Source organism: Panthera pardus, unplaced genomic scaffold, assembly GCF_024362965.1.
Source record: "Panthera pardus isolate Hobbes unplaced genomic scaffold, ASM2436296v1 HiC_scaffold_24, whole genome shotgun sequence".
Classification (NCBI taxonomy): Eukaryota; Metazoa; Chordata; class Mammalia; order Carnivora; family Felidae; genus Panthera; species Panthera pardus.
The window spans coordinates 76612146-76628371 of record NW_026526810.1 but is presented as its reverse complement, the minus strand read 5'-3'; the positions used below and the strand labels follow the sequence as shown (position 1 = coordinate 76628371).

Below are 16226 nucleotides of genomic sequence, written 5' to 3'. Positions count from 1 at the left end.
TTTGTGTCTTCACCCAGAGGGGTAACTAATGGAGGGTAGGGGATTGCATCTTGAGACCCAGGAGGAAATGTTGGAGCAGAGCTTTCTGTTGTCTTTCAAATCATGCCCCGTGGATAACTTCATTTGGAACAGATCATGGGTCCTCCTACTATATTTTCTTCTAATGTTTTCTACTTCTCTTTTTGCATTGTATTACTCATGATCATTAGGACTCACAGAATTCTTGTTTTCGTTGTCTTTACATCATCTCTTCCCTACAAGATTGTACATTTTTTTAAGGCCAGGTTACACTTATAGTGTATACTATAAGCTAGTGTCTTAGCACATAAGAAAAGCCTGATAAATATTTACTTAAATTGCTAAAAAATTAAATGATTTTAATTTCATTGTTTTCTTTTTTTCTATCTTTTTTAACGTGTACTTTAATTTTCATAGTCTCCTTTACAATATTTTCCATTTTTTTACACAAAATCTTATTTCATGACATTATTCTTAACTACTTCCCGAATATAGCAATAAGCTTTTCATTCTCAAAAGCCTAGAAGTAGTAATTAATAAATAAAGTAGTAATTAATAAACTAGTAATTAATATAGATATCAAAATATGAAATAAGTACATTAGGTAAGCTTTCAGTAGTAAATGTGTAGGATAAATTTAAAAGGTATAATTTTGAGGTAATTTAGATAGGCTATCAATTTGATCAAGTATGATAAATACATCAAAACTAAACATGGGGGGCACCTGGGTGGCTCAGTTGGTTGAGTGTCAGACTCTTGGTCTCAGCTCAGGTTTTGATCTCAGGGTCTTGATCTCAGGGTCATGAGTTCAAGCCCCAAACTGGGCTCTGTGCTGGATGTGAAGCCTACTTAAGAAAACAAAAGACCCCCACTAAACTAATATGTTAATTATAACTTACTAAACTTACATTATTGCGAATTAACAATGAACAGCTATATAACATTTATTAAACATCACAAATCATTAAAATAAATCCTATGTATGTAATTCAGAGAACTGAGTTATATAGGATGATAGTATTGAAATCTGAGTATGGTAATAGGGAAATAGTATTTTGATAAAGTAGAATAAAATTTAACTTTTAAGTTAGTACTAAAAAGAATCCAATTGTTTAAAATTTTGTATTTAATAAAAATAAAATTGACATTTTTTATTGTGATTTTAAGAAAATTTTAACACCTTATCAAATAGACACCAACCAGGTGACATGTGCAAGTGTTGAATCATTATATTGTACACCTGAAACTAAAATTACACTGTGTTAACTTGAATTTACATAAAAACTTAAAAAACTTCGTGAGCTCTAAGAAATATAAATATTATACAGAGAAAATTTCCTGTTTTTAGCTTAACAGTTAAGTTGGGATTTTGAGTTGTGAGAATGATGCTTCATTAACAGTTGTAAGTTTATCCGTCCTCCTCGTTCCCCCCGTTGAGAGCCGTTGTGGGCTCTAAATTTTTCACCTGGAAAATTAAATACTTTCTAGGTAGGGAATAATAAATTGTCACTCAAGTACTTGTTGGAGGCCAGTTAAAATGTTTGAGTGCAAAATTTTTTGAAGACTTTATCCAGACTAAAGAATATATATATTTAGTACTGAGAACACTTCCAAGCCTCTGTGACTTCTATATTTGTACAGTAAGGTGCATTAATTTTATTAATGATTTTTAAAACACTCCAAGCATATTGTGTCTTTCACAAAATTTTATTTTGCTAGCTGCCATAAAAGTATCTTGAAAGAAGTTAAAAAATTATAACTCTTGCCATTTGAATAGATTCCTTACATTTTCTGCTCCAATGTACTCATGTACTTAATTTGAAGATATAAAGATGATCCTACATTGTTTCTATAACTATGATCATTTCACATTGCTGGTACTTAGTTATGTCCTTTGTTGAACGACTGTTCTTCAAACTTACTATCTTTTAGACTCATTCTTACATGTTAATCCGCAAATAAGCAAATGTCAAGGGCTGTAGCAAAAAAGATGATTTAAAACAAAACTGGCAAACATTTGGAGTTATTTGTAGTTTCAAAAATTCTTTTTAATTCAAGAGTCACAAGTATTATGTGCATTAAAATTAGTTTCACAAGTGGAAATTTTGAATATGGGAAAGTTGCTTTCGGGTAAATTTCACTAGCAAATCCATAATCTTTAAAATTCTGTATGATTGAATTAAATGTTGATACTTTGCAAAATATTTTCAGCGGCGCATTACAAATACTACTTTCTAAAGGTGTGTTTTTTAGTTTTAAATATATGGTGGTCCCATAGGCATGATGACATTTTGTAACATATACCTTTTTGGTCTTTTCCTCTGATCTTTGACTGAATTGCCCTCTTTAAATATTAAAGAGAACTGCTGTCAAGAAAAGGTATTTTCTTTCCAAGAAGGATGCTTACACAAGCAAAATATTTTTTTAGACATGAAAATTCTAATATTGAAGAACATATCAAAATACTTTATATTTTTTATTTCTCATTTCTCTTCCCATCTTAAAATAAAAGTTAAATCTTAACTGGAATCCTTTGCCCACCGTGAAACCAAGCGACGGTGCCAGACTTGAAGATGAAGGCTTTACTTTGTTAGCCATGTGTTTATGAAATCCCAGCGCCTTCCCTAGATCTCTTGGCTGATAATCTCAAACATGGAGGATGCTTCTGATTCTACACAAGGGGTTGCTCCATTAATTAATAATGTAGCTCTCCCAGGCTCTCCGCCGTCTCTTCCTGTATCAGTGACAGGCTGTAAAAGTCATCGAGCAGCCAATAAAAAGGTAGAAGCGAGAAGTGAAAAGCTCCTCCCAAAAGCTCTTCCTCCTTCTGAGCCGAAAGTAGATCAGAAACTTCCCAGGAGCTCCGAGAGGCGGGGAAGTGGCGGTGGGACGCGATCCCCCGCGCGGAGCCAGGCCGTGGCAGCGAGACAAGCGGCGGCCGGCGGCGCGGCGCGGCCGGCGAGAGGCGACCCCCCGGGAGGACAGAGCCTCCCCTCGCTGCCCTTGTAGTTGAAAAGGTGGAGAGGTGGCAGTCGGCGTGCTCGCAGGTGAGGGGCTCCGTGTGGTCGCTCGCAAGCCGGCCGGCGCCGGCAGGGAAGTGTAAGCGAGCGGGGGAACAAAGCGGAGCGGCGCCGGGGTCCGCCCGCAGCGAGCTCCTCGCGGCGTCGGGCCGGCCGGCTGCGCGCCAAGCACGTTGCGAGCCCGGCGGCGGGCCGGGAGCCGGCGCTGGGGGAGGGGGCCGCCGCCGTCCCCGCACCGCCCGCCCGCGGCGGGGCGTGCGGCCCCATTGTGAGCCGGCCGCCGGGCGTGCGGAGGTGGGGCGCGCTGGGAGGGCAGAGGCGGCGGCTCGGCTCGCTCAGTACCCCAGGAGCTGCCGGAGCGACCTCGGCCCCGGTGGCAGCCGCGGCGCGTCAGTCACACAAAAGGCAGTCGAGCTCCCCCGCGGCGCGCGGACCGGCCCACGCCGCCGCCGAGCGCTCCCCACCTTACCGGCTTTCTTTTCCCTCCAATTTTGATAGGGAAGCGGGGCCGACGCGGGCGGCAGAGGGTCCGGGCGAGCCCGCCGGCGGACAGGAGATGCCGCTGCTACACCGAAAGCCGTTTGTGAGACAGAAGCCGCCCGCGGACCTGCGGCCGGACGAGGAAGTTTTCTACTGTAAAGTCACCAACGAGATCTTCCGCCACTACGAGTAAGGGCCGGGCCGGGCGCGGGGGGTGCGAGGGAGTGTGGGGACTCCCTCCCCAGCGTCCTTTTGTCTCTTCTTTTGCTCGCTTTGGGCTTCTGGCGGGGCGACTTGAAAGTGACGGCTGGCCGCGGGCCCGCGTTTCTCTGCCCACCCCCCCGCCCAGCCCGACGGTGACTGCGCGGGGTTCCCGGGCGGCGCGACCCGCCGTTGGCGCGCGTGGGGAGAGCGGGCCGGGGCCGAGAAGGCTGGAGTCCTCGGCCGGCGGTGGGGACCGCTTCCAGCCGCCGCTGCCGCCCGGCCGCCGGGCAGCGGAAACTCCCCGCGTCGCCCCTCCCCGCCTCGGCCACACGCGCACTCCGGGGCCAGTTCCGGGATCCCCGCCCGGCGGCCGAGGGGATCCCCGCTCGGGTCACCGGCACGGGGCCGCCGTCCCCCGGCCCCGGGGAGGGAATCCCCGCCCCCGGGGGCAGGAAACGGCCGGACTGGGCGTCGTTTCCTCGGTCGGGAGTGGAGACTGAACGTTGGAGCTAGCTGCCTAAAGGAGAAGATGGGAGGGAGGGAGCGGAGTTGAGACTCGGAGAGGGAGTGGGCTCCCCGGCGGGGCGGGGGTGGGGGGGGGCGGGACACGAGGGGCTCCACCGGCGGGCTCTCGCCCGGTGAGGCTAGGCCTCGGAGTGTGCGACGCGAGCCGAGCGCTCTGTCACCGCCTCTTCTTGGTGACTAACTCCCGGCCCCGGAGAACTCAGCGTCTCCGCCCCCGGGAGACCTTGGTGAGGAAGAAGTCGGGTTCGGGCGGGGGCGGGGGGGGGGGGGGGGGAGGGAGAAAGACGGGGGGAGAGAGCCGGGCGCTGGGCACCCCTAGTTATCACTTTTTTTCGCGTAGCCCCGAGGGCGGAGGTGGGCGTTGGGGGAGGGGGTTAAGACAAGTTCAACTCCAGCCTCAGCCAGTCTCCTCTTTATCCCCCTGCGCATGTGGGCTGTCTGACATGTGCCACTCGCTATTGTTTTGATAAGAATCCGGAGCTGCTGCGTGTGTAGTTTCAACTCCTAAATCTTCAGTACCTCGCCCGGTTTATCCCAGGAGATCCCCTTGTCCCGTGACACCAAACACCCGGGGTGTTTTAGAGATGTATGTTTAAAACAGGATCTCCAAGTGAGAACCTGAATTGGTCAGTCAATGAAGGAGCCTGATCCTCCCTTTTTCTTATGCTCCCTTTATTCTCTCCACTCAGAAGGAATCTCTTTGTGGCTTAGAAACCAAGTGTTATAGCAACCAAATAAATTGTGTGTAGGAGGCACCTTTTCGGAGTGGGGGCTTTGTGATCAAGGGAGGGCTTTAGGCAAAGTCTGCACCTGTCTGAGAAATGAGTAGTGAAGTTAGAAAAGTCAGTTCCTTTGAGCTTTTATTTTAAGTAAGGCTTCTCTTTTTTCTTCGGCTCCAGAGCAAGAGTCACACATGAACATGTTATATCTAGAGAAGTTTTTCAGCAGACAGTACTTTTATATAGGAGTGTACATCTTAACTCAGCTCCTGTACAGACTTGTTTTGTTACTCAAATATTCACTCTTGTAACTACTTAAGTGAATTTGGATTAGGTAACTTGACAAGGATGATGTCTCTCTTCTTTCTTTCCTTTTTCTTTCTTTACTTTTTTTTTTCATTTTAAGTTAAAATCCTTGGTAATAATTCCCAATTAAAAACAATTGTACTTAAAAGTGCCAACAAAATGGAAAACCGGCTTAAGTTTCAAACTTTTCTCCCTTGATATGAGCAATCTTCTCTTTTTAAGAAGCTTTTCTCACTTCAGAAGGGAGCATGACTATGGCTGTATCCTTTTTGAATTAAACTTTTTATATACTTTGGTTCTTGATGACTTACTATAATCATGGAGAAATCTGAAATGCTGAAATACATTTTTTGGTATCCCAAACCTACTACCTTCCACTAATATTATAAGAACTGTGTCCTTTGTAGCCTTGTAACATTAACAGATTTTTCTAAATAGCTGATTTTTTGGTTTTTGTTTTCTCTGTGCTGAAGTGTTTGGGTTTTTGGAATTTATAAGCAGTTCAGGAGAGACCATTGGTTTTGGAGGAAAGATATTTAATATCATTTACCCTGAACAAAGCAGAGCTACTAGTGTTCTTAGGTATTAATCTTTGTGACTTTGAATTGGCAAAATTGGAAGAAGACTGACATTTAATTGTGTTACATTTTGTAATACTTTCTTTTAGATGATTACAGAGAGATCTTTCCAAAATTGCATTCATGGTGTATGGTATATGGTGATCCTTAGTATTATGATAATCTGACCCTTGGTGCAAGTCTGGAGAAGGAAACCTGTTTTCACTCATTCATTAAGCCACCAATTGGCTTATGTGAATTTGTTTGAAGATTATCCTTTAAGTGCATTAAATGAATATATTTGTCTTTTGTATTTGTGTAAAGACCACTATGCTCACCTATTTGCTCAGGTTTTTGATTTAAGTATAACTTTTTCTGTTTTAATCAGTCTCAAAGAGAGTTTCTACACTTCCCTGCCCCCCCCCCCTTTTTTTTTTTTTTTTGCAACACAGTGCAAAGTAACTTTTCCCTCTGACTCTGGTTAGTAGAGGTTCCCAGTGACCTTTTAATTGTTAAATAGTTTTCTGTCTTCATCTTACTTGATAAAATAGTCTAATATTTTCTCCTTTGTCCTAGGCAGCAATGATCAACCCTCCATTTTATCTAGTGTAAGATCTATTATTGCATGCTAATACAATACATTTGTTGCCTCAAATTTTCTCTTTTCCTAGACCAAGAATTTTTTGAGTCAGGGACTGTGACCAGAATGGATCCTTAGCGATTATACAGTACAAACCCTTCTTTTTTTTTTTTTTTTGTTTGAACTACATGCTCTTTAACTAATTGCTAACTCTTGTTTGACCTGCTTTCCATAAGTAAAGAAGACTCATTAAAAATAGCACATTAACTGTAGGCAAATGATAAGCTAAGGTACAAAAGAATGAAACTGGACCATTGTTTTTGTGTTCTATACAAAAATAAACTCAAAATGAATTAAAGACTTGAAAGTAAGACCTGAAACCATAAAACTTCTAGAAGAAAGCTCCTAAGCAGTGAGCTCCTTGACATAGTTTTTGGCGATGATTTTTTTAAATCCAACACTGAAAGCAGAAGCAACAAGAGCAAATGTAAGTAAGTGGGACTATATCAAACTAAAAAGCTTCTGCACAGCGAAGGAAAACATCAAAAAGGTGACCTACTGAATGGGAGGAAGTATTTGCAAATTATATATCCAATAAGGGGCTAATTTTCAAATTATAAAGAACTCCTACAACCCAATAAGAAAAAAAACCTGACTAAAAAATGGGCAGAATATCTGAATAAATAGTTTTCCAAAGGAGAGCTTCAGGTGGCTAACAGGTACATTAAAAGACACTATATACCCTTAATCAGGGAAATGCAAATCAGAACCACAGTGAGATCCCACCTCAAACCTGTTAGAATGGCTATTATCAAAAAGACTAGCATCAACTAGACTATTGTCAACTAGACAGTTGCTGGATAGGATGTGGAGAAAACTGAACCCTTGTGCAGTTTGTAGAAATGCAAATTGGTGCAGCCACTATGGAAAACAGTATGAAAGTGCCTCAAAAACTTAAAAATAGAACTACCAAATGATCAACAACTCTTGTTTCTGCATATTTATCCAAATTTTAAAAACCCACTAATTTGGAAATCTGTATGCACTCCCATGTTCGTTGCAGCATTGTGATAGCCAAGATATGGAAACAACCTAAGTGTTCATCAGTGGATGAATGGATAAAGAAATTGTGGTATATACACAATTGAATATTACTCAGTCATAAAAAGAATGAAATCTTGCCATTGAAGACAACATGGATTAACCTTGTTTAAGTGAAATAAGTCAGACCAATGACCTTTCTTATATGTGGAATCTAGAAAAAATAGGTTAAAAAAAAACTATGCGATACAGTGATACTGTAATAGCAGTGTTATGGGACAGATGGTAGCTACACTTGTAGTGAATATAGCATAATGTATAAATTTGTCAAATCACTAAGTTGAACACTTGAAACTAATGTAACATTGTGTGTCAATTATACTTAAAAAAAGATTTTATCCCCCCCCCCCAAACCACACACAAAAAAAAACAAAAAACAAAAAATAAAACTGAGCTTGTAGGCAAAGAACAGAATAAAGCATGTACTTCGGTTTATTAGATAAGATAAAAATTTGTTCTGTAATTTGGTTAGCTGACAATTTTGTTTTTATTTTGGGCTGTGGATTGTTAAAAATGAAGCAGTCAGATCTGAATACTAGAAATTCTGGATTTGTAGGCTAGGAAGATGATTTGTTGTATTACCCAATGACTTAATCTCCTAAATAAAATTACTTTTTTTTTTTTTTTTAGCTATTTAGCCCCTTGGTATTGGAATGTGTTTACCATCTTTGAGTGAATTACACTTTTCATACAAAAAGTAGGAATCTCTTTGTCAGTGACAGACCAGCTTATGCTTCAACCTGGCTTTCCATTGAAAGGTGTTTAACTGGTTTATAAAGCACCCGATTTTCATGGTTCATCAGCTCATTTGTTAATTCAGTCCTTTCAGCAACCCTCTTTTACAGATGAGGAAACTGGATTTGGGATAAAGAGAGTAAGTCTAAGATCAGTGTCAAAAACCATGTATCTAACAGTTGGTGAGATTAGACTTTTCACTCCCCTAAGACTCTAGAGTTTATATTCTTATTTACTGTCTGCATGATACATATTAGGGAGAATTCTTCCTATTATTTGTTGAGCTTGCAGAAATGTGCAACAAGAACGTAGGGCCCTGCTTCGAATTCAAGCTTGCTGCCTACATCTTTCCATAGGCACCACTTTCTGTTGTCTGCTCAGACATTTGACTTCTTTGCCATATGCCCAGTGATTAAGCTTTAGATATTAAATGTATAGACTAGGATCCATTAGTTTACAGTGGGGGGAAGATGTCCATACAGACCAGCTATGCATGGAATCTGATTATTATCTGAAGGCCGTTTAGTGAGCATGGAGTCTTTTTTTAAAAAAATATTTTATTTATTTTTGAGAGAGAGACAGAGTGTGAGCAGGAGATGGTCAGAGAGAGAGGGAGACACAGAATCTTAAGTAGGCTCCAGGCTCTGAGCTGTCAACACAGAGCCTGATGCGGGGCTAGAACCCACAAACCATGAGATAATGACAGATAATGACCTGAGCTGAACTCGGACACTTAACTGACTGAGCCACGAAGGTGCCCCGTGAGCATGAAGTTTTTAAGGAAAGTTGGGTAATCTTCATAACTATTGTCTTCAAATTAGATTTTCAGCTCCCCTTTAGAAGTAAATCTGCTACACGTTCCAGATATTTGGGTCCAGGAGTCTTTTTTTTCTTAGATGGTAGAACAGATTCCTAAATGCTTTTCTTTTTGAGTTTTACTTTTTTGTTTGTTTTTGAGAGAGAGACAGAGAGAGAGAGAGAGAGAGAGAGAGAGAACGAGTGGGGGAGGGGCAGAAAGAGGGTGGGGGGACAGGATCAGAAGTGGATTCCACACTGACAGCAGCAAACCTGATACGGGACTCAAACCCACAAACCATGAGATCATGACCTGAGCCAAAGTCGGATATTAAACTGACTGAGCCACCCAGGCTACCCTTGAGTTTTACTTTTCATCCACTTAGTAGGCTACCATGTTTTGTGTTAATACATTCTTTTTTCAGGCAGAATATGTCTATCAGTTACTGTGTAACAAGCCAACCTAAAACTTAGTGGTCCAAAATAATCGTCCATTTTATTTGCTCGCTATTCTGTGGATTGTCAGTGTGGTTTCTGCTGGTCTCTGTGCTCATTTAGCTATAATCAGTTGAAGGTTAGGCTGAGGCTGGTTAGAGTAAGAGGTAGCCTCAGTCATAGGTCAGGGACCTCAGCTGGGATTGCTTTTCTTTCCTGTGTGTGTGTTTTCTCACTTCATTGAGATATAATTGACTAATAGAATTATAAGATATTTAAAGTGTACAATGTGATGATATATCAATACTGGGATGGCTTTTCTGACCATGTGGTCTTTCATCTTCAGAAGACTAACATGGGGGCGCCTGGGTGGCACAGTCTGTTAAACATCAGACTCTTGGTTTCAGCTCAGGTCCTGATCTTGCAGTTTCAAGGGTTTGAGCCCCATGTTGGGCTCTGTGCTGACAGCACAGAGCCTGCTTGGGATTCATTCTCTCTCTCTCTCTCTCTCTCTCTCTCTCTCTCTCTCTCTCTCTTTCTTTCTCTCTCTTTCTCTCTCTCTCTCTTTCTCTCTCTTTCCTTCTCCCTTCCTCCCCTGTCCCCCACTCGCACTTTTTCTGTCTCTCTCAAAATAAATAAACTTGAAAAAATGTTTAAAAAATTAAAATGAAAAAAATAGACTAATATGGACTGCTTTAGGTGCTGGTCTCAGGGTTCCAACAGGGTGAGAGCAGAAGTCTCTCAGTGTCATTTCTGTATTATGTTGGTCAAAGCTAATCTCGAGGGGTTAGCCCAGATTAAAGAGGCGGTGAAATAAACTCCACCTCTTGTGAGAAACAAGTATCAAGTCATATTTCTAAGGAGGCTGCATACCTTCAACCCTCTTTGCAGACAGTCTACCACTGAGCAGCTGGTAAGATATTATGCTTGGGTCATCCTAGTTGGGTTTTGGGAGTTCGTTGGTTATCTTTTTGCAGCTAATCCCTCTTCCTACCCTTACCAATGCCAAACTTTTTCTTCAAAGATTCTCAAGTCTTTTATTTGTTCTCCTGACATTGTTCCTCTATCACACTAGTTATTCTGTGTATTTTTCTAGGATCTCTTTGCAAATATGGTACCTGAGCAGTTAGAATTGATACTATTTATTGCATGTACATACAATATGCTGGGCAACCAGTATTATCTTATTATCGTATTTAATGTTCATATTAACTGTTCATGGAAGATATCCCCATTTTATAGAGGGGAACCAGGTTCAGTAAGGTTGTGTAACTTAGAGTCACATTCTGCAAGTGGTAAGCTGAGATTCAGACACTCTTCCTCTCCTTCACATTCATATGTGTGTACTTTTCTCTATCTAGATACACACAGAAATAAATGTGGACTGCCAGTGGAGAGTACATTTGTTTATTACTCTTTGACACTATGCTTTGGAGAGTCTGGAGATATTGAGATAATTTGTCCCTCTAGTGAGAAATGAATGTATAACACAATGGCATAAATCACATATATGCTATGGAGCCAGTGTAATGGGAGCATAGAAAATGGAGCTGATAACAGCCTTCAAATAAGGAGAGAACATCTGAGTTGGGTCCTGAAAGATGGAACTATCAAGACACAGAATGGAGAAAAATGACATTTTTAGCAGAGGGTGCTCTAAAGATACTTTTTAAGCTAAGGAAACTATAAAAACTCTTAGAAGTGTGAAGTTGCAGTTCACGTAAAATTTGTCTTTTTCACATTCATTATTGTTAAGCTAGGACTTCTGTTAAGCTACCATAATGTTTCACTTTTGTTGATTTCTATTTAAGATTTTAGTCTCTAGATACAAAAAGCCTTTATTGCTGTTCCCCACCTTGGTGCATCAGCAGATTTCAGGAGTCTGCCTTATGTGTCATTATCTAAGTCTGAGGCAGTGCTAAGTAAACTGCAGAGTAATATTTCATTAAATGTTTTTTAAAAGTAAACATTATATTTTTAATTAATCTAATTTTTCCCCTGACCATTTGTGGATAAATGTAATAAATGTAATTTTCATCTAGCTGAATCATCTAGCTGATTTTTTTCTGTATAACATAAGGCATGTTAAGTCAGCCATGCCCAAGATCTCTTAATCTCCTGCTTTTGTAACCCTGTCAGTAGAAGAAATTAATACAACAATCTATCCTGTCTTAACAGCAGTTACTACTTTTCTAAGTTTATGATTTGTACTTTTCCATCTCTTGTATATTGCATGCTGTTTAAATCAGGAATTATGTTCGTTTTTAACCTGTGGCTGCATTGCTCTGCTATACTAATTATTTTTATGGACAGAGGAGTTTATGTCCTTTAGATCTTTTATGCAGTATTGTGCTGGGTCTTTCTTATGTCTAGTTGATACAGTTTTGTCCCTTAAGTAGAGTACACTTCGTGTTTACCTTTTCTAAATTATATTTGGCTTCTGGTTTTTATGTCACTTCATTCTTTTTGTTTTTATTTTTTATTTTTTTTTTTAGTTTCAAGTTTTTATTTAAATTCCAGTTAGTTAACATACGGTGTAATATTAGTTTCTGGTGTAGAATTCAGTGATTCATCACTTACAACACCCAATGCTTGTCACAAGTGCTCTCCTTAATACCTATCACCTATTTAACCCATCCCCTGCCCACCTCCCTTCCAGCAACCCTCAGTTTATTCCCTAGAGTTAAGAGTGTGTTTTAGGGTTTGCCTGTCTCTCTCTTTTCCTGCCTATGTTCATTTGCTTTGTTTCTTAAATTACACATATGAGTGAAATCATATGGTATTTGTCTTTCTCTGATTGACATATTTCATTTAGCATAATAGTCTCTAGTCCCATCCATGTCACTGCAAATGGTAAGATTTCATTCTTTTTGATGGCTGAGTAATATTCCTGTGTGTGTGTGTGTGTGTGTGTGTGTGTGTGTGTGTGTGTGTGTGTAATACATACATACTACCTCTTCTTTATCCATTCATCAGAGTCATTTGGGCTCTTTCCATTATTTGGCTTTTGTTGATAATCCTGCTATAAACATCTGGGTGTATGTATTCCTTCAAATCAGTATTTTTGTATCCTTTAGGTATATACCTAGTAGTGTAATTCCTGGATCATAGAGTAGTCTATTTTTAACTTTTTGAGGAAACTCCATACTGTTTTCCAGAGTGGCTGTACCAGTTTACATTCCACCAACAGTGTAAGAGAACTCCCCTTTCTCCACATCCTCACCAACATCTGTTGTTTTCTGTGTTATGAATTTTAGCCATTCTATATGTCACTTCATTCTTAATCTTATTCTACTAGATTTTTAGTTTTCCAAATAACCTTGTAAGTTTTAACAGTATGTTGCTCTTTGTTCCTTAGTTTGTTCACCATAGAATTGGTTGAATTTACATTAATTAGAGGTGTGTTCTTGCCAATAGTCGACCTGCTAACTCAGAAGCAAGTTTTCCTTAAGAAATAATGGAAAAGTCAAGGGGCATTAAGGAAGACACTTGTTGGGATGAGCACTGGGTGTTATATGCAGGGGATGAATCACTGGATTCTATTCCTGAAGTCATTATTGCACTGTATGCTAACTAACTTGGATGTAAATTAAAAAAAAAAAAATGTATGGGGACCAGAAGTAATCTGTGGAAAATTCTTCCCAACATCAGATGTACTATAAAAGTAAGCAGAGGATTTTGTTCTTATTAATGACTCGTCAGAATGAAAATGCTCTCCAGGCAGGAATTGTGCATTGAAGATGACTATAATTCTTTGTCACTCCTTCCAGTAAAAAAAAGAAAGAAGAAAGAAAGAAAGAAAGAAAGAAAGAAAGAAAGAAAGAAAGAAAGAAAGAAAAGAAAGAAAGAAAAAGAGCAGAAGTCATCAAACTCTTAAAGGGCCAGATATAATCACATTTTAGGCTTTGTAGGTCATAGTGTCTGTTGTACCTATCCAATTCCATAGGAGTTAGTGACAAAGCAGTCATAGACAATACCTAAAGGTATGGGTGTGGTTGTGTTCCAGTAAAACTACAAAAACAGTTGGAAAGCTAGGTTTGGCCTCCAGGCGAGTAGTATGCTCATCTCTGGTAAAGAAGATTGTTGAAGGAATGTACTAATGTACTAATAAATTGTAGACGTAATAGTCTACATTTGCCTAAACATATTCATATAAAACAGGATTTTGTACTTTATAAATTTTTGCTCACAATGGAAAAATGTGCTTCCTATAAAATTTTCATGATTTTATGTTCTTATAGAAATTAAAGAGTCACTGTAACCTACCCCCAGGAGTTCACTATTATTAACAAAATCCTACATACTTGAATGTGTGTGAAAAATGAGTGAAGAGTGGAATTACAGCAGTGTGAAAAAGTGAAGGTGTAAAATGTCAGAGATGGTGCCATGCTGGTGCCATGCTGCTAAGGGGTGATGGATAGGGAGAAATAGCCCTTGGGCTTTTTTTTTTTTTTTTTTTTTTGCTTGCTTTAAAACGGCCACTGTGTAGTGTACTCGGTCACCCTCTTCCTGAGTGTAGATCTTTGTGCACAACGGGACTGTAATATAACAACTTTGCAGAGTAGATAGACACAGGAACAACAAATAGTACAAACACTTTGCCAGAGGAGGTGGAAACCTGAGTATAGAAAGACAGCTGTATATATAACAATGGTTACTAACGATCCTATTTTTCTGCATGGTAACAAGTTTAGTGGAGGTTTGTGGCACTTGTGCCATTGCTCTCTTTGGTATTTTGAACAATGTCAACTCATCTAATTAGTGTTTATCGCAGCTCAGTACCCTGTCTCCCTGACATGACACCAAATACCCCATGACCTACCAGATACCTAATCACTATAGCTAGAGCTGTGCTGTGCAACACAGGAGCCATTACTTGGCATGGGGGTTATTAAGAACTTGATAATCAGAATTAAGATGTGCAATAAAGGCACAATATATACTGGATTTTGAAGACTTAGTACAAAAAAAAAAAGAATTTAAAATATTTACACATTGAAGAATTTAAAATTAATTACAGATTTGAAATAAAGCATTTGTGGATGTATTAGATTAAATATATAAAATTAATTAATATATAAAAAGATTGTTTCTCTTTAAAATTTTTTAAATGCAACCCCTAGAAAATTTAAAATTATATGTGTGGCTAGCATTCTGTTTCTATTAGCTCTGGTTTGGAGACTAGTTAATGTAAGATACCTAGATTTGAAGTATGTTTTACTTAGGTAGTGTTAAGTATGGTTTAAATTAATAAAAGTATACCTTACGTACATCATGTGCTAATTGTACACATTCACAACAGGTGTGTTGTACACAATAGGTGTGTTGGCTTGGTAAGCTGAGTCTTACAGATATGTTTGTTCCAACAGGAAAAAATTGACAACTTATATAAAGCTTTCTAAGTGAACTGTGTTTTTAGGAAGTAAAACTTAAGAGCTCTTTCAAGATCCATCCATTCGTTCATTTTGTTCTGCACCATTTATAACCACTTATTGGGTATATCTGTTGTCAATTTCTTAGCTAATAAATTAGTTATTTGGCATAGATTTTCTTGATTATGAGAACCAGATTACATTCATCTTTGTTTTCTCTGACATTTCTTTCTTCAACTCTACTTTTCCTTTACAACCTAACTTTTTAACACTATTTCCTCAAATCCGTTCTGGTATTTCTTGATCTTTTTTGCCTATCTCTCCTCCTTCCCTTCCTCTGAACTCCCAAAAGATATCTGCTTCTGTCTTTTAATCACTTTGTAATTTTAATTTTAATGGTATATATCCATTATCTCCTCTACTAAAAGGTGCAGACTTCAAAAGAATCTTTTTTGTACTAAATTAAAATCATGTAACTTGATGTATGCAGGTAACCTCTTTAGATCCCATTTATATTAAGATAGGATTAGTTCTCTTTATTTCCATAGATTTCAATTTTGTTCTGCAGACGAATATACAAATGAAACCAGGTTAATGGAATTACCTCAAATCTTGTTTGGAGATCAGACTACTAGGGATAACCTCTACAGATATACTAATCAGGAAGTAAACATATAGTAGTCTTAATACTTTTTAGAATGATGACAGAACGAAAAGGGAGATTTCAGGAAGGAGAAAAAGTTAGAGAATAGTGAATTGTATCAGTCACAAATAATTATTGAAAAGTACACCAAAGTATAGAGAGGGAAAAACATTTACTTGCATATTACCACTTAGAGGCAATCATTGTTACCCCTTTTACATATGTATAACCTTCTCTGTTCTAAAATGTGTTGATTATAAAAAAATAATACAAGTACATGCTTCTTATAAAAATTCAAACAATATAGAAATATTTAGAATAACAAATTTAACTTTTCCTTCCTTTGCAGTCCCTCCCTTTCTCCATAATGAACATCTGTTTATAGTATTTGTATAAATACACATTTTTGTTATTCTGATTAATGTATATGAGATTGTGTTATTCAGTGATTTGGGTTTTTTCTACTTAACATACCTTAGAGATCCTTCCATATTATGGATCTCTCACATTTTAAAAGTGACTGATAGAATTTTTGAAAAGAAATGCTCATATTAAGAAATTCCAACAGTGCAGAAAAGCACTCAGTAGAATGGTCCCCCAGGCCCATCCCTACTCTGTAGTTCTTGCCTGGATTTTTGTAGAACATTCTAGAAGTCTTTTATGCTTCTTTAGGTTATCTTTCTTTGCCTGCCTGCCTGCATGCCTTCTTTCTTTTTGATGCAAGTGGGACCATATA

At 39.2% G+C, this 16226-nt stretch overlaps 1 protein-coding gene across 2 annotated transcripts in view; it reads left to right on the top strand.

The window, feature by feature from the left end:
- The first annotated feature begins 2946 nt into the window (after positions 1-2946).
- BAZ1A (bromodomain adjacent to zinc finger domain 1A) overlaps positions 2947-16226 on the top strand; it is a 94178-nt gene continuing 80898 nt past the window's right edge. Inside the window, exons 1-2 of one of the 2 annotated variants that reach the window (XM_053889348.1) lie at positions 2947-3065; positions 3537-3707. In XM_053889348.1, the coding sequence (XP_053745323.1) occupies positions 3595-3707 (113 nt within the window). In that variant the 5' untranslated portion in view covers positions 2947-3065; positions 3537-3594. Of the gene's footprint in view, positions 3066-3536; positions 3708-16226 lie in introns of those variants that run through there. The other variant, XM_053889347.1, reaches the window with a different exon arrangement.